The sequence below is a fragment of the Agelaius phoeniceus genome, chromosome 20 (assembly GCF_051311805.1).
Source record: "Agelaius phoeniceus isolate bAgePho1 chromosome 20, bAgePho1.hap1, whole genome shotgun sequence".
NCBI lineage: Eukaryota > Metazoa > Chordata > Aves > Passeriformes > Icteridae > Agelaius > Agelaius phoeniceus.
The window spans coordinates 6858438-6878389 of record NC_135284.1 but is presented as its reverse complement, the minus strand read 5'-3'; the positions used below and the strand labels follow the sequence as shown (position 1 = coordinate 6878389).

The 19952-nt window shown below is 46.7% G+C and overlaps 1 protein-coding gene across 1 annotated transcript; it reads left to right on the top strand.

The window, feature by feature from the left end:
• The first annotated feature begins 267 nt into the window (after positions 1 to 267).
• On the top strand, positions 268 to 15882 carry HSD3B7 (hydroxy-delta-5-steroid dehydrogenase, 3 beta- and steroid delta-isomerase 7). Its single transcript, XM_054647221.2, has 6 exons — positions 268 to 415; positions 5058 to 5213; positions 8808 to 8916; positions 13431 to 13530; positions 14388 to 14550; positions 15443 to 15882. Exons 1-6 carry the CDS (start codon positions 268 to 270, stop codon positions 15880 to 15882), a joined length of 1116 nt encoding a protein of 371 aa, XP_054503196.2.
• The last annotated feature ends 4070 nt before the right edge of the window (positions 15883 to 19952 follow it).

Genomic DNA, 19952 nt, shown 5'->3' with positions numbered 1-19952 from the left:
ACACCAAGGCAAGCCAGAGGTGCCCCACTGGCCATGGGCTGCCATGGGAGCAGGGAAAGGCTGGGTCAGAGAGCCCAGAAGGGGCCTGTGGCAGCACTGTGCCAAGGAAAAGCTGATTTATGTGCAACCAGCTGCAGTTAATGTTCACCCAGCAGCATTCTGGGACAGCTAAACTTTAGACTTAGCTCAGAAAACACTGGCTGAGTGCACAGTAAGATCCTGGCAGCCTCCTTCTCTCTCTCCTCAACCACAACAACATCTGCAGCAATGGATGGAGCCTGGGTCTACCTGGTGACAGGAGGATGTGGGTTTGTGGGGGAGAGGATCGTGGAGCTCCTGTCTCAACAAGACTACATCAAAGAAGTCAGAGTTTTTGATTCAGTAGCAAGAGAAGAAGTAGAAGAACTCAGCACAGGTAAGAAAAGGCCACCAACAACTATTTAGTGCCCATACCCCTCCCTTTCCTGACAGCTGGGAGAACACTGGAGATGCCACAGTTACAGGCATGGGGCAGGAACCTGGACAAACAGACTGGGTGAGGAACAACTTCCAGCTCAGAAATTTTACAGCACAGCACTAAATCAAAGAAAAAAGACCCCCAGGGATGGATCAGCCAAGAGAAGCCTCCCAGTGAGGCTCTGAGTCCCCAGGCAGGGCTCAGTTGTGAGGAGCCATGTGCACACAGAGGCTGTGACATGGGAACTTGGCTGCTCAGCCACTCTGACACAAAGGGGCTAAAACCAACCCCTTCCTGAGCTGCTCCAACCAGCCACTGCTTCTGAGGGAATAAACTGAAAATCCTGACAGCAACAGAACCAATCTCAGCACCTACTGCAGGCATTGTGAAATAAATGATGGAAATAATTGAGAGAAACCTATAGCAGCCTTAAAAAAAGAGAGGGTGAGTCTCAGTAAATACTCAGAGATACTGAATTAATTCATTTGATCATGTCTTGAGTGCTGCCCTTATGCAGGGTTGAGCACAGTGAGATTTGTTGGGGAAAAGCATCCTGTTTTACTGGCTTCAGGAATACCCATGCAAAACAAGCCAAGGCAGCTCAGGGTGCTCTGCTCAGCTAATGCTGGGCTGGGTTCCCTGTCTCTGACTGCCCAAACCTTCAGCCTGCTTTGAGAGAGGCAAAAAATGCTGAGGGAGATCCTGTGGGGAGATATGGACAGAAAGGGGATGCACCCACAGCAAGTCAAGACTCCCAGGGAAATATCACTATCAGAAACCTCCCTGGCAGATGAACTCAGCAGACTGGTTTCCCCAGCTTTCAGGGAGCCAATTACCTTAAAAGCACCCATAATTGAAGAAAAAGCTGTTTAAACCTTAGGGAGGTGCCAAAATCCCTGCTCCAGGAGGGCTCTGTGGCCTGACACCCCAGCAAACCACAGGCAATGAGGCAGGAGCAGCCTGAGGGGCCATCCCAACCCCACCACAGATGTTTGTTCTGTCCCCAGGCCACCCCATTTATCTCTGCCCCACCAGGCAGTGGGTACAGTCTGGCTCCTTGATTTCCCATCTAAACTTACAGGTAGAAGAGGTATTTCAGGATTACTGTCTCTCTCTCTCTCTTTTTTTTTTTTTTTACAACAATCTTTACCATCTGCAAACCACATCCTTCCACTCCATACTGGTTTCTGCTTCAGGCTAAAGCAGCTCTCACACACTCCTTCCTCCTCCTCTGCTCCATCCAGCACTGCAGGGCACTGCCATTGCTCCTGGCTGCAAGGGAGAATTGAATTTTGGGCAGTGGCCTTCCCATTGCTGCAAAAAGCTGATGGATTTGGCTCTTCCATCCTGTAATTTATCCTCCTGTTTTACCTGTCATTACAATTGTGCCTTTCCCAGCTGACAACAAGCAACAGCTCCTGAGCTGCCCTGGCTCAATTTAATTCCTTCATGAAGAGCAGTTGCCTCTTCCTTGCTAAACCCAAAAACTTCTCTTTGTTCCTATCAAATTTCACTTTTTTTTCCCCTCCCCCTCCAGACTCTGTTAATTCCATTCAGCTCATACTCAAATCCTCCAGCATGGTCCCTCCCAGTCTGATGTTATCTGCTGATTTAATGAACAAATCTGCCACATTCTTGATGAAAACAATCAAAAAGACTCAAATACAGCAATAAGCCTTGGAAAGCCCCAGGGCAGCCACCTACCACAGCTGGCAATTCCCTGGGAACTGTAATTCCACCAGCTTTGTGCTCTCCTTAATGGGGCTTATTTAGCCCATGTTTTACTGACTCCTTGTGAGAATGACGCTGAGTTTCCAAAGCCCTTCAAAAATCAAGATAGATGACATCAACCTGTTCCACAATATCCCTGCAGCCTGTTACCTTGTCATAAGAACAAAGGAGGTTTATCTGGCTTGATTTGTTCTTGACAAATCCATGTCAGCTGCCTCCATCCTGCCCATTATCCCACAGGTGCTCACACACACGTGTTCGAGTGCGTGCTCCTGAATTTCCTGGGGTTGAAACCAAAATGTTCTGTAATTTCCTGCCTCTTCTCTACCTCCCTTCTTAGCACAAGTGTTTCACTTGCTCTGCTGAACTCTCCCAGTGCCTTCAGAAGTTCTCCCAAGTAGCTGATAACACATTAAAGCTGCAGTTCCACCCCTCACCTCTTTAGGAGCCCTGGGAAGAGCTCACCAGCCCTTGTCAATTTGGAAATTCCTCATGGTTGCTTTACACCTGGCTGCCTTAACACAGGTGATGTGAAAAAGGCTAATCCTATTCAGCCTGATGGCTTCTAGGCTTTCTCAAACAACAGAGGAGCAGAAAAATTCCCCCCAAGAGCCTGCTGACACCCTGCTCTGCCTCTCAGCAGGAGCATCCTCCTCTGGTCCTCCAGCCAAGGTTTTACTTCTGCTTCATGGACAGCTCCTTCCTTTCACCCTCTATTCTCACTGAATCACCTCTGTGTTTTACTACTAAATTAATATTCATCCTCAATGTTAATTAATTTAGTATTAAAACTCCTCAGAGTGAGTCTACTGATTGTTGGCTCTGCTAATGAAGAAAGCAGCTGGACCCTTTGGTAAAATTCCTGTCTCCTCCTCAGAGAACACTCAGCCACTTCACCTGCTGGCTTGGATTCCATCCCTCCTTCTGGGCCATGAGGAATAATCCTCTGCCCACCTTGCCCTGTTGGATCCTCTCTGAGAGTTTCCAACCATAACAGCCTCAAAGACCCTTCCCTGAATTGTGGGATCCTCCAGGAATTCCAATCCAGCCCAGCATGAGTGGGGCTCTGCCCAGGGCAGAGGAGACATCTCTGAGAGGAATAGAGGATTTGTCTTTACAAACAAGCTCTGGGTCTGCTGGTGGATAAAACCAGCACTGGGAGATAAAAGAAACAATGGGAAGGATTCCACTGATTGATGAGTGGAAAAAGATATTTGCTTTTACAAATAAACTTTAGGTTTGCTGATAAATGAAATTAGACATTGAAAGACGAAAGAAACAATGGGGAAGAGAAACCCCTAAATTCCAAAAGAATTAAAAGGGAGGGTTATACATTAGAGGGAAATCTCTGGTATCAGGTGTTTTGGGAAGTCTGTACCTCTCAAGGACCTCAGCTAATGGGGAAAGAGAGAAGGGAAATGTGGCTGGGAAATTGGGATAAAAGGAGGCTGCGTCCTCCAAAAATTGGAGAGATCCCAGGGGAATGCCCCATGGCCTCTCCCTTTGTTCTAATAAAGCCAAAAAGGATTCCTCTGTCTCCTTTTTGGACATAAACCTCTGGTGTTTGTGGATTAATTTTCCTAACATCTCCTTCCCAAAGCAACCCCTGAGTGGCTTCTTGCAAATCCCTGAGGAGTACAGGCTACTTGTCCCAGCTTCTCCCTGGTCTGTTCCCAACTACAGGAAAGGAAAAAGAGAAAAATCCTACTTAAATGTTACAACACTGTCTCAAAGCAAGAAAACAAATAGTAGATGCCAAGAGTAGCCATGCAAGGAGCAGCTACTCTGAGGAAGGAGGAGGTGAAAGGGAATAGGGGGAAAATTCTGAGTGGCTCTAAGGGAGGAATTTCCTATGAAACTTTTTAAACCTCCTGCATTATTTTCCTTCTTAATCTCCAGTATTTGCAATTTAAACAAAGTTCTGCGGGATGTCTCTTGAAATCACCGGGTGTTGTTCCCACAAGCCCTAAAAGTCTGTGTCTGAAGGTCTGAAGGGAAGAGTCCAGCACAGCTTCCCTGGGCCAGGAGTGTCCTGCTGCCCTCGGTGCAGGCTGGGGCTCTGCACTGACAGACACACAGACACACAGACACACAGACACACAGACACACAGACACAGCCACTCTGCCCCACAGCTGATGCACAGCACCGTGTTACATTAAAACCAGATGCAAACCTGGCTTCTTGGAGTTCAAAAAAAAAAAGGAATTTTGCCCTGGTGTGCTGGATTTAAATGGCACAGTCAATATCAGAGAGTGCTTTGCATTGCCCTGCAGAGACGACATTCCATGCTTTGCAGGAAGGTACAAATTTTTTTAGTTTGCAGAAAGTACAAATGCTGATTTGATGTATAATTTTTAAAATAATTTTTGATTTCTCATTTTTAAATTTATATATCACAATGAATGGATTAATTTAATTAAATTGATTATTTATCTAATTAATAATTAATTGCTTGTTAGTTACTGATTAATTATTAATTATTTATATTTATTTAATTAAATTTTAATTTAAATTAGCGAATTAATTTTTTTATTTAGAATTTTTTTGTAGTTTGCAGAAAGTACAAATGCTGATTTGATTTATAATTTTTTTATTTAAAAATTTTTGTTCAATTTGTAATTTTTATTTCTAAATTAAAATATATTTATTCAATTTAAAATTATTTATTAATTTAATTATTAATTAATAAAATACTTATGATTTATTAATTAATAATTATTTATTATTAGAATTGATTTATTTAAAGAAAATTTAATTAAAATAAATAGATTTTTTTTAATTTATAGATATTTTTGTACTTTCCAGTAAGTACAAATGCTGATTTGTACTCCCTTTCCCCCCCTGCACCTCTGCATTGTTTTTCTGCAGCTCCCACTCGTGTGACAGCGATGAGAGGGGACATCCGAGACCCCGACGCGCTCCTGGCTGCCATGAGGGGGGTGCACGTGGTGCTGCACACGGCTGCAGTGGTGGACTACAGGGGCACGGTGCCCTTCTGGGAGATGAGAGCTGTCAACGTCGGGGGTGAGCCCAGACAGGGCCCTGGGCACAGCCCCGTCCTCATGGGGCCCTGGGCACAGCTCTGTCCCCCATGGGGCCCTGGGCACAGCCCTGTCCCCTCATGGGCCCTGGGCACAGCCCTATCCCCTCACGGGGCTCTGGGCACAGCCCTGTCCCCTCATGGGGCCCTGGGCACTGCCCTGTCCCCTCATGGGGCCCTGGGCACAGCCCTGTCCCCTCACGGGGCCCTGGGCACAGCCCTGTCCCCTCATGGGGCCCTGGGCACAGCCCTGTCCGTCCCCTCACAGGGCCCTGGGCACAGCCCTGCCCTCTCACAGGGCCCTGGGCACAGCCCTGTCCCCTCATGGGCCCTGGGCACAGCCCTGTCCCCTCATGGGGCTCTGGGCACAGCCCTGTCCCCCTCATGGGGCTCTGGGCACAGCCCTGTCCCCTCATGGGGCCTCGGGCACAGCCCTGTCCCCTCATGGGCCCTGGGCACAGCCCTGTCCCCTCATGGGCCCTGGGCACAGCCCTGTCCCCTCATGGGCCCTGGGCACTGCCCTGTCCCCTCATGGGCCCTGGGCACAGCCCTGTCCCCCTGTCATGGGGCCCTGGGCACAGCCCTGTCCCCTCATGGGCCCTGGGCACAGCCCTGCCCTCTCACAGGGCTCTGGGCACTGCTCTGTCCCCTCACGGGGTCCTGGGCACAGCCCTGTCCCCTCATGGGCCCTGGGCACAGCCCTGTCCCCTCACAGGGTCCTGGGCACTGCTCTGTCCCCTCATGGGCCCTGGGCACAGCCCTGTCCCCTCACGGGGCTCTGGGCACAGCCCTGTCCATCCCTTCATGGGGCCCTGGGCACAGCCCTGTCCTCACAGGGCCCTGGGCACAGCCCTGTCCTCTCACACACCTTCAGCCACATCCAGCCACATTTTCTGCTCCCTCTGCCTGAATCCCTCACATCCTGGGTGGGAAAAGATGCCCAGAACCTTTCCGGCAGGGAGGTTTCTCCCTTTGCCCCCCTGTCCTTCCTCCTCTCATCAAATCTGGGCTCGGTTTTGGCACAGCTCTCCTGGGCCAGGGCAGAACTTCCCCTCGTGGCACTGAGATGGGTCAGGACACACCTACAGTGGTCTGAAACTGTTTGCTGTGTGACAAGGACAGCAATTAAAACTAAACCCTGTTCTGGATAGCTCATAGCTTTCCCAAGGATTTTGCCCTGTCTATACCAGCACAAGGCTGTACCCGTTGAGCTGCACCCACCAGAAGGGAGTGATGCTGTTTTAATTAGCAGAGTGATGCTGTTTAATTAGTCAGAGTTCCCAGCTATCATGTACCAACAGGCCACGTGTAACTGAGAGCTCCACAGCCCTGTCCTCCTACCACCAAGAGCCAATTTCATGTTTGGTGCAAGATCTGCTTAGAGAAAATTTGTTCATAAATCTGGGAAATAAGCACAGGCTATAAAAATAATGAAATCCCTATTACAGCAGCAATTCCAGTGGTACCTCAGGCTGTTAGCTACTAAAATAGTCATTAACCAAAAGGAAGGAATTTTATTTTTTTTAAAATATATATACATCTCCAACTCAATTACTGCTTAGGGCTTCGACTATTTGCTGATACATTCAAGGGTAACATTTAAATTCCAGCCTTCTTTTCATTGCTGTACTTGTTTTCAAAACTCAATGCTTTTAAGAGCCTGTATTGTGCTCTCCGTGTTCTGAGAATATTCAGAGCCTGAGGGTTCATGCTGCTTTTTAGTGGCTTTGTGAGCTCTTCCCCCTCACTGTTGCTGTGAGCTCAGTGCTTCAGCTCAGGGAGGATTTACAGAGAGCACTGAACACGGGGCAAGTTCCCTCCTCAGCAAACCAAACCTCTTGCAGATGTTGGTGACATTCCCAGAAAACCACACATGCAAGGATTTTCCAGTGTGACTCTTTGAGGAACATGGTCTGGGATGGTTTAAGAGGAGCCTGTCCTGCATTTCTGCCTCCCCTTGGATGGCTCCACGTGGAACTCCCCAAAATGGGGCTGCTGCCCTCACTAGGGCTCCTCAAAATCCTGAACTGAGAGATCAGCCTGAAGTTCTCTATTAACATCATGGCAGATAAAAGAATAAAAATGGTATTTGATACCTGCTGTAGACTCCATGAAAAAAAAGCAGGGTCAGGAGAGGTCAAGTATATAATCCTCTAGCTGGCTCCTCTGTGCAACTCAGGCCACAGAAATCCATCCAATTACTGCTCTAAGCCCAACAATTTGTGGCTAAATTGGACCATTCCTTTTCAACAGACTTGTTGCCTCAAATTAAGGGTGCAAGTTAATGGGCTATCTATCATGGCTTTCAGCAAGCCATAACAATGCTGAGGAGTGGTGGTGTGGCTATGGTTAATTATCATTTCTGGCCAAAATTTACATCTTCTGCTTTGATTCCCTTCTCTGTTTCAACCACTGGCTGCTGAATCCTGTTAGAGCCTTGTTGACTGAATTGAAGAGTTCTCTTCTACAAGAATTATTTTTTCCATCTAGTCACTTAAAGACTTTTTAATCTGCTTTTTGTTAAGCTGAATGGATTTTAACTCAGCTGTTTCCAGTGATGTTTCTCACCAGGGGTTCTCAGTTAACTTTACATATTGTGATAGGCTCATGGAGAAGCACATTGATTCTTTTCCACTGGGATTTCAGATGGATTCATGTGCTTGGAAATTATCCTAAACTCAGGATTTCCTTGGTAATTTCAGATTATGCCCTTAAGAGCAAAGAGAAGCCCTCCCACACAAGATCTGCAGACAGGCTCAGGGCAGAGCCTGCTTAGCCAGGCACAAATAGTGTGGAGGTTTCTGGAAGCCAACCCTACAAACTTCCTTTCAGATCTGCCTTACCAGGTCTGAAGGCTCAGTCCTTGTCATTGAGGCTCTCACAGGATCAACTTGGATCAAAATCACAATGAATGCAAAAAACCACCCCTGAAAGAGTCACAAATCATTCAAACCCACCAAAATACTCCAAAATAACCACACTAAACCACACACACTGACCAACTAATTCAGCCAGAACAACCTTCCTTAAAGCAAACCATGTTTTGGATTTGTCTGGATTTCACATGGACTTATAAACTGCCCTCATTATTTTATTTAAAGTTCTGCAGCTATCAGGAGTCTGATGGAGTGATTTCACCCTGTAGCACCCTGCAGATCTTCTACAGAGCCACACATGCAACTAAAACACTGATGCTTTGCCAGAAGGCTGCAGCTCACCAACAACCTGCCCCCAAATGAAAAAATATGGGGTTTTGCTCTGCCAAGCCCTCAGCTTCCCTTTGTCAGCAGCTCTAAAACCCAACTTAAGTCAGTTGCCAATGGCCATGGAGGATCAGGCATATCAGAGCTGTGGATGTGACTGCTACTCATGTTATAAACTATGTTATAAACTACTCATGTTATCAACCATCCCCTTCTGAGAAAATGCAGCCCTCACCTGGGGCTTTACATCTTTTCAGTCATAAAAAAAGATGGGTTAGTTCCAAGTTGGAAAAATGCTGGGAATCTGTTTTGATTTGCACAACAGGAATCCAGACAAGGTGGTTGAATGTTTGTCCTTCCCATCTTGCCCCACAGGAACTGAAAATGTGGTAAGGGCCTGCTGTGCCCTGAGCATCCCATACCTGCTGTACACCAGCTCCATCGCTGCCGTGGGACCCAACACCGCCTGTGAGCCCCTGCTCAGGTGAGCCTCAGCAAACCTTCTCCTTTTACTTTACTTTGTCCAGTCAAACAGCAATGCAACTGCAGCCAGGTGGAGATTTGAGCTACTGAGGAGAAGATTTGTGTTCCCCTTCCTGTTTGTTCCTCTTCTCCTTCTTGAAAACCTTTCCTTGCTGCTCTGCCCATTTAGGAACCGTGGCTCTTCCCAGCCTAAGCCTGGCCAGTGATACCCCAAGGTGAGAGCTGTGTGGCCCAGCTGCACTGCCAGGCTGTCCCTGGATCTACAGCCCTGCTCCTCTGAGCCCTAAAATAATTTTCAGATAAGGTTTCATGTGCTCAAAGTTTGGGATATGGCCAAATTACATCCTGCTGTTGGGTCAGAGGTTTTGCTCTCCCTCACAATGAATCAGCCCAAAGGGCAGGTGGTGCCTCACTGCCACCACCACACTGCCCCTTCTCCTCCCAGCTCCACAGGGAACTGCTGGCAAGCCTGTGCCAATCTCCTGTTATCAAGTGTGGGCAAATCTCATGTAGCATTATCCCAGAAAAAGTAATTGCCCATGAAGTCTTAGGGGAGAGAGGCACTGGTGTGAACCTGCAGGATTCAGGTGTAGTCACTTCCTTCTGTTACCTGCTTCTGACCTGAAAATTGTACCCTTCTATCCCTCAAAATCCTTCTTCCTGGAACATGCTCATGGGGGCTACCTCCTGGGCTTCAGGGAATTTTATGCTCAACCCTTCTCCTCTGTTTGGGCTCCCATGAGATTGACCCACAGACCCAGAAGCAGCAGCAGAGCTTTAGAAAAGCCTCTGTGGCAAAAGTGGGATTTGGATCAATGCAAAGACAGTGGTTAAAATAACAATTTTGAGGGTTTTTTTGCTTTGATCTCCAGAAGTGACTTTGACAATCAGCTGACACCCCTGCTCAGGGCTCAGCATCAGGATTTGGGAATACTTTTGTATTCCTGGGGCAACAGCACCTGCACCTTGAGAGCAGGGCTGATATTTCTGAAGAAATATCTTAAAAAACTTCAGGGGCTGAAGTTTTAGGTTAAATTTGAGGGCAGTCTGATGTGCATTGGAAGGCTCCTTGCTGATTTCAAGCCTGGTTGTAGCCACACAAACTGGTCAGCCCCTGGAAATTTGTGTGCCAGGGGAGCTGGCTCCAAGTCAAGTGGTGTCTCCACAGGCAGCCAGGCTGGGCACAGCTGCCTTCAGTCATTTGGTTCCAGAAATTTGAGCCCAGCTAGAAAAGACAACTTAAAATTGCCTACAAGCCAAAATTTCATGCTCACAAGTAAGTCAAGGCATAAGCCCCTTGTTTTGAAAAGTGTCTAAGCACTCAAATCTGTAGAATAAATGTCTGGTTTATGAAGAAATCCATGAGAGCAACTCAATCCACTTGGGACCACAGGCACTGGGGACTGTGTCACTGCAAAGCTATGGAATTTGGTCACTAGCAAATACAAATCCTAAGAATTCATGTAGATACAGGCACATACTTGTCAGTATTTTAGTCCTGTGAGTTAAGATAAAGATGTGAACAGATGTCTTGAAAAAATCAGCCCCAGATCTTGCCTGATCACAGTCCTTTAGCTTGTAAAGCAGGCACCAACAGGGGCAAGAAAACCCACCCAGGCTGATGCTCATGGAGCTGTGAACAGCCTTCCCCACCACAAACACAAACAAAGCCACACCTGGAGCCTTTCACTCATTTTGCAGAACACAAAATGAGTGTTCTGTTCAGATTCTCCCATTATCCTGAGAGGAAGCCCTAGAGAGGGGTCTTCATTCTCCAATTATTTTGATTTTAAATGAAAGGAATTAGATAATGAGAAGTATCAGCCTCCCAGTGAAAACTTACCCCACCTGCCTCAGGGGGGCCCAGGGATGATTGGGAGCAGCATAACATGGCTCTGCTCTGCAGACTGAAGGCATAGGTGATGCCTCTCTCCTTCCTCCTCTTCCCATCTCCCCACCCCATCTGTTCTGCCCTCTCCCTCATGGTCCAGGATCCTGCCTTTTCCTTTTCCTCTGTCTCCCTTCTCCATCACTGCACTGTAGAATTTATTTTCCTCCCTTTTACGTGCAGGGAATTGGCACAGACAAAGCAGGAGGAGTCTCTGGCCGGGGTGATGGGCTCAGGGATAATGCTCACACCTCAGCATCCAACAATAATAGAAAATGCCTCTGTCAGTCTCAATCCCTGGGAGACAGGCACTGCTGAGATACCTTCTGACAATGCTGCTCCACTCTGATTAGCGTTCACTTATCTGGGATCGTTTTGAAAAGCAAGAGCATTATGCTGAGCTCTTTGTTACTACCAAGCTTCAGAGGGGTGGGGGAAGGCACACACAGCAGAGCCCAGGAACAGCAGGCAGGTTTGTCCCTTTGTGAGGCTGCTGCTTTTCAAAAGCTTTGCAGGGCAAAAAAACCAGGAAAAAAACCCCAAACCAAAACCTAAAAAAATTGATTAAAAAAAAAAAAAAGAGAAAGCAATTAAAACTAGAACTTCTAGATAACCCCCACTAATTGTCTTGGGCCTCTCCTGGGTTTGCAACAAACCTTGCACAATCAATCTTTTGTCTTGCTTGTTTTTTGGTTTGTCTCTTGTTCATGCCCTGTAAACACAGGGAGGGGAGGAGGGTTTTGTGATAGAAGCCCAGGGTGTGTGAGGAGTTTGCATTTCTGATGCTCCTAATTTATTTCTGTTGCTGTAGTGCAAGGAGAGCCCGATCTCAGCTGGGATATCTGACACACAACATGCCAGACTGCTGAACAGGCAGGGGCCAGGCAGCAGCACCAGCCACGTTTTACACAGGGAGATCTGAGCACAGAAAAGAGAAAACAACTTGCCAAGGTCAAAGAGGGAGCCTGAGTCAGAGCTGACTCTCCCAAGGCCCAGTGTTTGACAAAAACACCTCTGCTGCAGATTTGCTGGGTGAAGTCCTCATAGGCCACTGAACAGGAGATGTATCTGAGCCCATCTGCCACAGGAGGGTGAGGATTCCTCTTTGCCCTGTGTGGGGTACCCCATGCCTGGCAGGTCCTGGTTTGCCAGGGTGGATTTCTCTTGAACAGCAAAATATAGAGAAAATTAATTTAAAAATGGGAATAAAGTCTCCAGCAGCACATGGAGGGAGGGAGAGCTCATCTCTGCTACTCAGGGGAGCAAGTGGATGCTCCTTCCCCATGCTGCAAGCCAGGTTTCTTCACTCCAGAGCCCACTGGAGATGTTTAATCAAATCCCATGATGGCCTCAGGCTGATCTAAAACCACTGGGACGTGATGCTGACACCCTTTGGGGAATAGAGCTGCTTTCTGTGAGGCCAGTTCCATGTGAGATCCCACATGAGGTTTTCCCCTTGGCAGCTGTAAGGAGCAGGCTGTCTTCCTGCCACAGCCCAGGGTTCCCTGCTTGTCCTTGGCCATGGGTTCTTTGCTTCTCCTTGCCCTCAAGGGTAATTTGTGAGGGGAGATGAAGGAGCAATCCCAGCCCAACCCTGCTGATTGCAAGGCTTCCAGGAGATCTCCAGCAGCTCCACCACATCCCCAGTAAATGCCTCCCAACTTTAATCAACTCTGTGAGAAAATTAAGTAGTAGTTTCTCCTTTTAGTTTATGGCTCATGAGAGGCTTTTCTCTGCCCTTGATGAAAAAATGAAGTAGAATTGCTCTCATTTTCCTGCCCTCCATCTTCTTGTGCTCTTTTTACCTTGCTCTGAGTTGCTTAAAAATGTCACTCTGCTGCCTTCTAATTTGCCTGATGGAATGTTATTTCAATCTTGCTATTAGACAAACCTAAATCCAGCTCTGAGAAAGCACTGCCCCATGCAAACCTGCCTGTGAACACCCTGAAGCACCTGGTGTTCCTTGGGGCTTTATTCCTCCCAAAGTGCAGTGAGGAGCTGAGATTCCCATTGCTGCCAGGCAGCAGAAACTCCTGGGAGCAGGGAATGCAGAGCAAACCAGCCTGGGACAGATGTCCCTGAGCCCTGTGCTCTGCCCCATTGTCACTGTCACATTTTCTGAAAAATCCCTTCACCAGGATTTCTTCTCCTGGGAAGCTGAGAAGCCTCAGAGAAAAATGAAAACAATAATTATCTGATTTGCTTCTCCTGTGTTTTGCTGCTTTGGAACGTACATTGAGATTGTTTATACAAAACAGAGGTTCAGGTGATTGTTTCATTGGTTTCATGTGAATTGTTTTAACTCAATGACCAATCACAGCCAGCTGTGTTGAGGCTCTGGTGAGACTGAAGAGTTTTTCATTATTATCTTTTAGCCTTCTGTCAGTATTCTTTATTCTTTAGAATAGTTGTAGTATAGTATAATATAATATAATATAATATAATATAATATAATATAATATAATATAATATAATATAATATAATATAATATAATATAATATAATAATATAATAATAAATTAGCCTTCTAAGAACATGGAGTCAGATTCATCATTCCTCCCCACAACAGGGGACCCTGAAAATCCCACCCCCCATGGTCACTCCCTGTCTCCCACAATCTGTTCCAGAGGAAATGAGGACACTCAGTACACTGGGGAAGTGGAGCTGCCCTATGGGAAGACAAAAGCCATGGCAGAAAAAATTGTGCTTGAAGCCAACGGAGCAAAGGTACGAAATCCAGTGGTAGCAGCCCTGGAATTACAGCACAAGGCAGGAGGAAGAGGGAGATGGAGAAACCCCACAGCTCCTGGCTAAGTGTGTATCCAGCCTTTGCCTGAATTTGATGCATAAACCACATTGTCCTAAGCCTCCCAAAGCCTGATATTCCCACATCAGCAGGAAGCTGCCAGACTCTCCCAGGATCACAGGGTTCTTCCCTTTGAGCCTCTGCTTCAGCTCCAGCAGGAGTGTGACTTTGGAAAGGGCTGTGCTAAATTAGGGCTGAAGGAACCAGGTTCAACTAGTTCACACTGAAAAAAAGAAGTGTAATTTTCAGGCTTTCCAGAGTGACTTAAGAACTAAAAACATTGGTGTACCCAGGGCTAGCCCCCTGTTCAGTGTTTTAGGCTTGCAGCACATATGAGTTCTTCTAGACAATTAAGGAGAATGTAAAAATGACATTTGTGCTCTAAACCACTGCCTGGAGCATCTCTGCCCTAGTCCCAGTTTGAGGCCAGCCAGTTGGGCTGGCTTGCTGTGGTACCTGGTTTTGGTTGTTGCAAATCCTCTTTTATACACCAAACTGCAGAAGAATTCATGCCACCAGCCTCTCAAGGAGCACCACATGGGTGCAGGTCTGCAGTGAAAAAAAAAAAAAAAAAAATCAAACTGGGCACCTCCTTGTGTTTTTAGGGACTCAAAACAGGTGCCAAGCATGCAGAGCAGCTCTGCAAATGTTGACTCCTCTTCTCCAGAACTCCCAGGGTTTGGATTTCTCCAGGAAACCCAGTGTCACTGTGGGAGATCCCATCTCTGGATCCACCCAAACTGGATCCATCCCCTGACATCCCTCCCTGATTTTGCAGCTGAGCAATGGCGGCACACTCAGAACCTGCGTCCTCCGTGCCAACACCGTGTATGGGGAGAAGGCAGGGTTCCTGCAGGAGCTGTACTCGCTTGCCAGAGCCAGGAGGGGTGTTCTGAACTACCTGGAGCCTGAGGACACCGAGAGGAATCACACCTACGTGGGTGAGTGAAGGGCTGAGCTCCTTGCATGGGTGCTACCAGCTTTAGTCACAGGGGATTGTACACGTCAGCTTAGCCATAATCTCCCCAGAGTGAGAGATCAGCATGGTGAATGAGCACAAATGGGTTTGGAGCCACAAAACTTAGACTGGCTAAAGGATTTTAAAAGTGTCTTATTACTATTTTCCTGGGAAGAGTTTTCTTTATGCCCTTTGAGAAGTGTTTCAGGGATATATGGGGGGCAGAAAGAAATTCTGGCTGTGTTTTTAAAATGTTTTTGCTAGGAAAAGATACTTCTTCATTAGGAAAAAAAATTAAACTACCATTATTTATCAAGTTCTTTACAGAAAAGGCTGCACTACATGACCAGTTTTAGCAAGCAAAGAAATTACTCACAAAACCTATAGGAAGAATTTGTTTTGGTGCCTTTCAGGGGGTGTAATTCACCATTAGATCATGCAGGCATTCAGTGATTTCTGTGCAGCACACTTATATGTCTTTTTCCAAAAGTACAGATTTTGAAAATGCTGTTAGAGAAGAATCAGGCCCAGGTAAATCAAGTGACTCCTTCAAAGGCTCACAGTAGAGGCAGGGATAAAACCCTGGAGCACTGCCTCCTATTCATCCTGCTCTCACTACAAAACACTGCCTTTTGCTTCACATGAACCAGGATCACAAGGCACATTAATTGTCCAGCTCAAAGGGGACACCAAAGGTTTAAAGGATCTTGGAGGCCTGGATTAACTACTCAGTCTCTCTGCAGCACAGCTGAGCACACATGAATGCCTCCCTGCTTCCCAGCACTGAAGCTGGCACATCCAATGCACTCATTCTATGGTGAACAGGGAAACTGAGCTCCTCCTGAATGGCTGTTCCTCTCCCTCTCTTTCTGCAGGGAATGTGGCATGGATGCATGTCCTTGCAGCAAGGCACCTGCAGCTGAAGGCAGAGCTGCTGGCAGGACAGGTGTATTACTGCTATGATGACACCCCAAGCAGGAAGGGCTTCCTGGTCAGGCACCAGCTGCTCTCCAGTGCAGACCCCTCGCTGAGGCTGGGCTCTCACATCCCCTACTGGAAGATGTGGTTGATGATACAACTGCACAGGATCATCAGGGTCATCCTGTCCCCTTTCTGGAGGCCACAGCCTTTCCTCAGCGTGCCCCTGCTGAACACCATAGTCACCACCTTCTCCTTTGAGACAGACAAGGCCTCCAGGCATTTTGGGTACAGGCCCCTGTTCACGTGGCAGGAGAGCAGGCTCAGGACTGCACAGTGGCTGAAAGCAGCTGCAGGGAGCCTGGCACCTCCCCAGCTGCAGGAAAAGAAGAACTGAACAGCACTTTTGGGGTAAGGAGGTTGCTTCTCACAGCAGCAGGTTTCATCTGAATTCACAGAATCACTGGGTTGGTAAAGACCTTCAAGATCATCGAGCCCAACCCAGCCCCAACACCTCAACTAAACCCTGGCACCCTGTGCCACATCCAGTTATTTTTTAGGCATATCCAGGGATGGTGATTCCCCCACCTCCCCAGGCAGGCCCTTCCAGAACTTTATCACTCTTTCTGTGAAAAACTTTTTCCTAATATCCAACCTATATTTCCCTTGGTGCAGGGAAGGGAGCTTCACAACCTGCACAGACCTTTGGCAAACACAGAAATCCTGGTACAGAAACAGAGAGGGAGAAAACTCACAGGCTGCAAGCTGTGATAGCCTTGCCATGCCAAAATCTCAGCTATTTTGTGTCCCATGGGCATTGGAAACCTTCCTTGCACACACACAGGACTTGCTGGCCTCCCTCATTGCCATGGCGCCACCATGGTGAGGGACTTGTGGGAACAAGAGAGAAGAAGCTCAGCTGGGAGATGGTGCCCAGAAAACTCCTTTGTGGTAAAATCAGTGAACCAGTTTTGTTCCACAGCCTGGGAGCCACTGGCTTGGACATTTGGTGGGGTGGCTGTACCTGGCTCAGACACTGAAGGGCTCTTCAGTGATAGTTTTGGGGAGGACAAGTAAAACCCAGCAGGTTCTTGCTCTGATTTAGGGTTTAATATAATGAAAAAAAAAATTCCCTTTTCCAAAATTGCCCTTTGCAAGATGCTTCCTGTTACTCTTTACCTGTGGAATACTGAATATCTATTTTGAAATATTATCCCTCTAAAAGAAAAACCTCTGATCTTTGGTCCTAACAAGGCATAGACTGATTTACCTTTAATTGTATGGATGGAGAAGTGATGTCTACAAGCTTAAAGGTGGGATCCATGTATTTTGTAACTCCAAATCTCTTACTACAGAGTTCTCCAATGGCAAAACAAAGCAGATTAAAGACCATGTTCAGCTGCTGTGCTGGCAGAAAGCAAGTGAAGTGAAGGCCTTAGGGGCTGCATTTATGCTAAATAACGTTTGAACTCCAGGAGGAAGAGGTCATTTCAACTCCTTGCATGGCACTGGAGCTGCTCAGCCCATCTGGGAGCAGCATTTCACAGATGATATTTTCCTCACACAGATGGGGTGGGCACTTCCAGGAGATTCACAGCAAAACTGTGGTTTCTATCAGTTTATCAGCTTCTCTATTTTTAAGACTTGCAGAGAGGCTGGTAAATCTACATTATGCACAACTGAGATGTCAGTTTTCACTTGAGCTCGGAGGAATGGGATATTTTTACAATACTGGCTCAAATTGAAAATAAACACTGTTAATGTCACACTTCTGTGTTCTGTGAATCTGTACCCGTCTCTTGAGTGTTCTTGGAGTAAAAGTGTGCATATGCACAAATAGAAGCTTATTTTAATTACAAGTGCCCTGATACTCCTGGAAGCAGCAAGTTTCAGCATGGCATCCTTGATAGAAATGATGAAAATTTGCTTCCTGTTAGTCCTGGTAATTACCCAGGAAGGAAAGTGGAGCAATAGAGTGAGAGCTGCCAAGTTAAATTCACACTCATAAGAGAATTCTTTTTCAAAATGAGCTTACAGATCAGAAATCAGTTCTTTTGGTAGTTCATTACTAAGCTCATATAACAATAAGTTTGGCCCAAACTGTTTCAATCTGCTCACACAGATTTTGAAAAGGTGAAGTGTTTAAATTACCAGTTCCCTACTATTTTCCCCTTTCCACTTGTGCTGGGAGGGGTTAAGAAAGGGGATGATGAGATTTCTGATTTTTCTATATTCACTAAAAGTCTCTTTGCAGGTTTTTTGCCATTATCCAAAGAATGTGACAAACAAATACACCCTCAATTCCTCCTGCACATCCCAGAGCATCTCCACCGTTCATCAGTGTTGGCCTCAACAAGTTCTGATGCCCCTGAAATTATGGATTTATCCTGCCAAAAAAGAGCCACTGGGTGGAGCTGCGAGGCTGGGAACAGGTCCCTCCTCGTGGAGCCTCACCAGGATTCAGCTGCGTTCGGCAAGGACTGAAATCCCTGCCCAGGCAGCGAGGCTGAGGGCTCTGTCCTCACTCTGGGAATTCTGGCCTTCCCTCCCCTGGCTGGAAGCAGTCACAGTTTTATCTGCATGTAGCCCTGAAATCAAAAACACTGAGGAAATTGTTTTTTCCACTCAGAGCTCATTAGAAAAGAATAAAAGTTTGCTTTTTTGTTTTTAAAAATAGAATGAATTTTGGCGCTCTGACCTCTGAGGAGCCTTGCACAAGCACAACAGGCTGATGCCTTCAGCCCCAGTCCCTCAGTAATTCCTTTGTGGGATTTGGAGCTGCTGCAGATATCAGATGGGAGAGTTGTCAAGCCCCAGTACTATCCCAGAGATTAATGCCTTACAAGCTTGCCTGCTTTCATAAACCTTGCTGGGAACTTCATCACGCTTTTGTTCCTGTCCTGCTCATCATCACCTATGAGTCTGATGCTTATCAGGGTGCAGATGACATGCAGGATAAGCAGAAGGGATTTTCAAAGGTGGTTAAGTGCTAGGTTTTTCAGATGTATCTGAATTAGCTGGCTGCTCAGCTTTTTTTAATACCTACAACTCCCAAGCTTTGACAAAAGCAACCAGAGGATTCCCTTTCCCTGGTCATGGTAGAAATAGGGGGGGAAGTTAGACAGCAAAGCCTCTGTGCTATTTTCCAAAAAGATGAGTAAGCTTCCTTTGGCTGCCCTGCCTTTTGGCTCCTCCAAGCTAATTCTGCTGCAGACTTCCTGTTAGATCCTTGATTTTATCAGATTATAACTTGTTTTCCCCTGGCAATGCTTTAATTCTTTCTACTGCATTGGGTTGTCATTGGCTTTTCTTTTCAGGGTCTCAGCCTTATTATGTAACAGCAGCAGCAAAAAAAGAGAAAAGAAAAAATATTTCAGATCTGTTTCTACTTCTGGAGAGGAGCCTTTGTGCACAATTACTCATCCAAGAGATTCAGCAGGTATAACTGCTTCCCCCAGGGGCTCCATTATATAATTGGATTTCAGCCATACAAATTAAATCCTATCTTACCCCTTAGTTAAGCCAGGCAGTAAGTATTTAATGCTAATATCCCTGACAACTATTGCAGGGAGAAGCAGAGCTGAAGCACAGAGGAGACAGATGCAGGCAGTCTCTGCTGCAGGAGCAGGGAGGATGAGCAAGGACTGACACCTGCTTGTATTTTCAACATGGCCAAACTTCCCCAGGACGGGCCTTGGCTCAGCTGGAGCTGTTGTGTGAGCTGGAGCAGGGCTCTCCCTTGGTTTTCCACGCTCAGGAGTGCTCACCCCCCAACACACACTCTTCAAAGAGCCACATGCCTAACCCTGTTTGAGTTCCTCTGTAAGTCTCTGTTCTTGTGCAACGTCTGAAGGAAGCAAATTTAGCAATATTAAAACTCAAGCCAAACGCAAAACCAAGCAAAGAATCCCCAAATTAAAAAGAAAATCTCGACTGAGTTACTCATTCATCTGCATTTTCTGCCACGTTCGGTCTTCTCCCGGCGTGTTCCTGTGAGACAAAGCCCTCTGGGCAGAGCCCATCTCTTTTGGTGTCTGGTACATCAGTCACAGAGTCAGGGCATGCTAATAAAGCAAAATAGATTCATGGTAGGAGTTAAACCAGTCAGTCTGGTCCTGTAATTGGAACATAATCTCATATTGACAGTGTTTAACTCAGGATGCACAGGGAGCAGATGGCACCAGGCCAGGCCCCATGCGAGGATTGGGAAGATATTTTCCAAGTCCAGCTTGTGATAGTTGAGTAATGCAATGATTGACTCACAATTAGAAGGCAAATATAATGTATATATGTTAAGAGAAGTTTTACAGATTTATAGTTATGTTTTACCCTCCTTGTGTTGTTATCAGGGGGTGGCCTGGGTTTGGGACATTTGGAGGGTCAGTTTGTTACTTTGGCAGCACCTGAGCTCCAATCAAGATTTAATGAAGTGATCTCCACCACTGGACAGTGAAGAACAAGATGGAC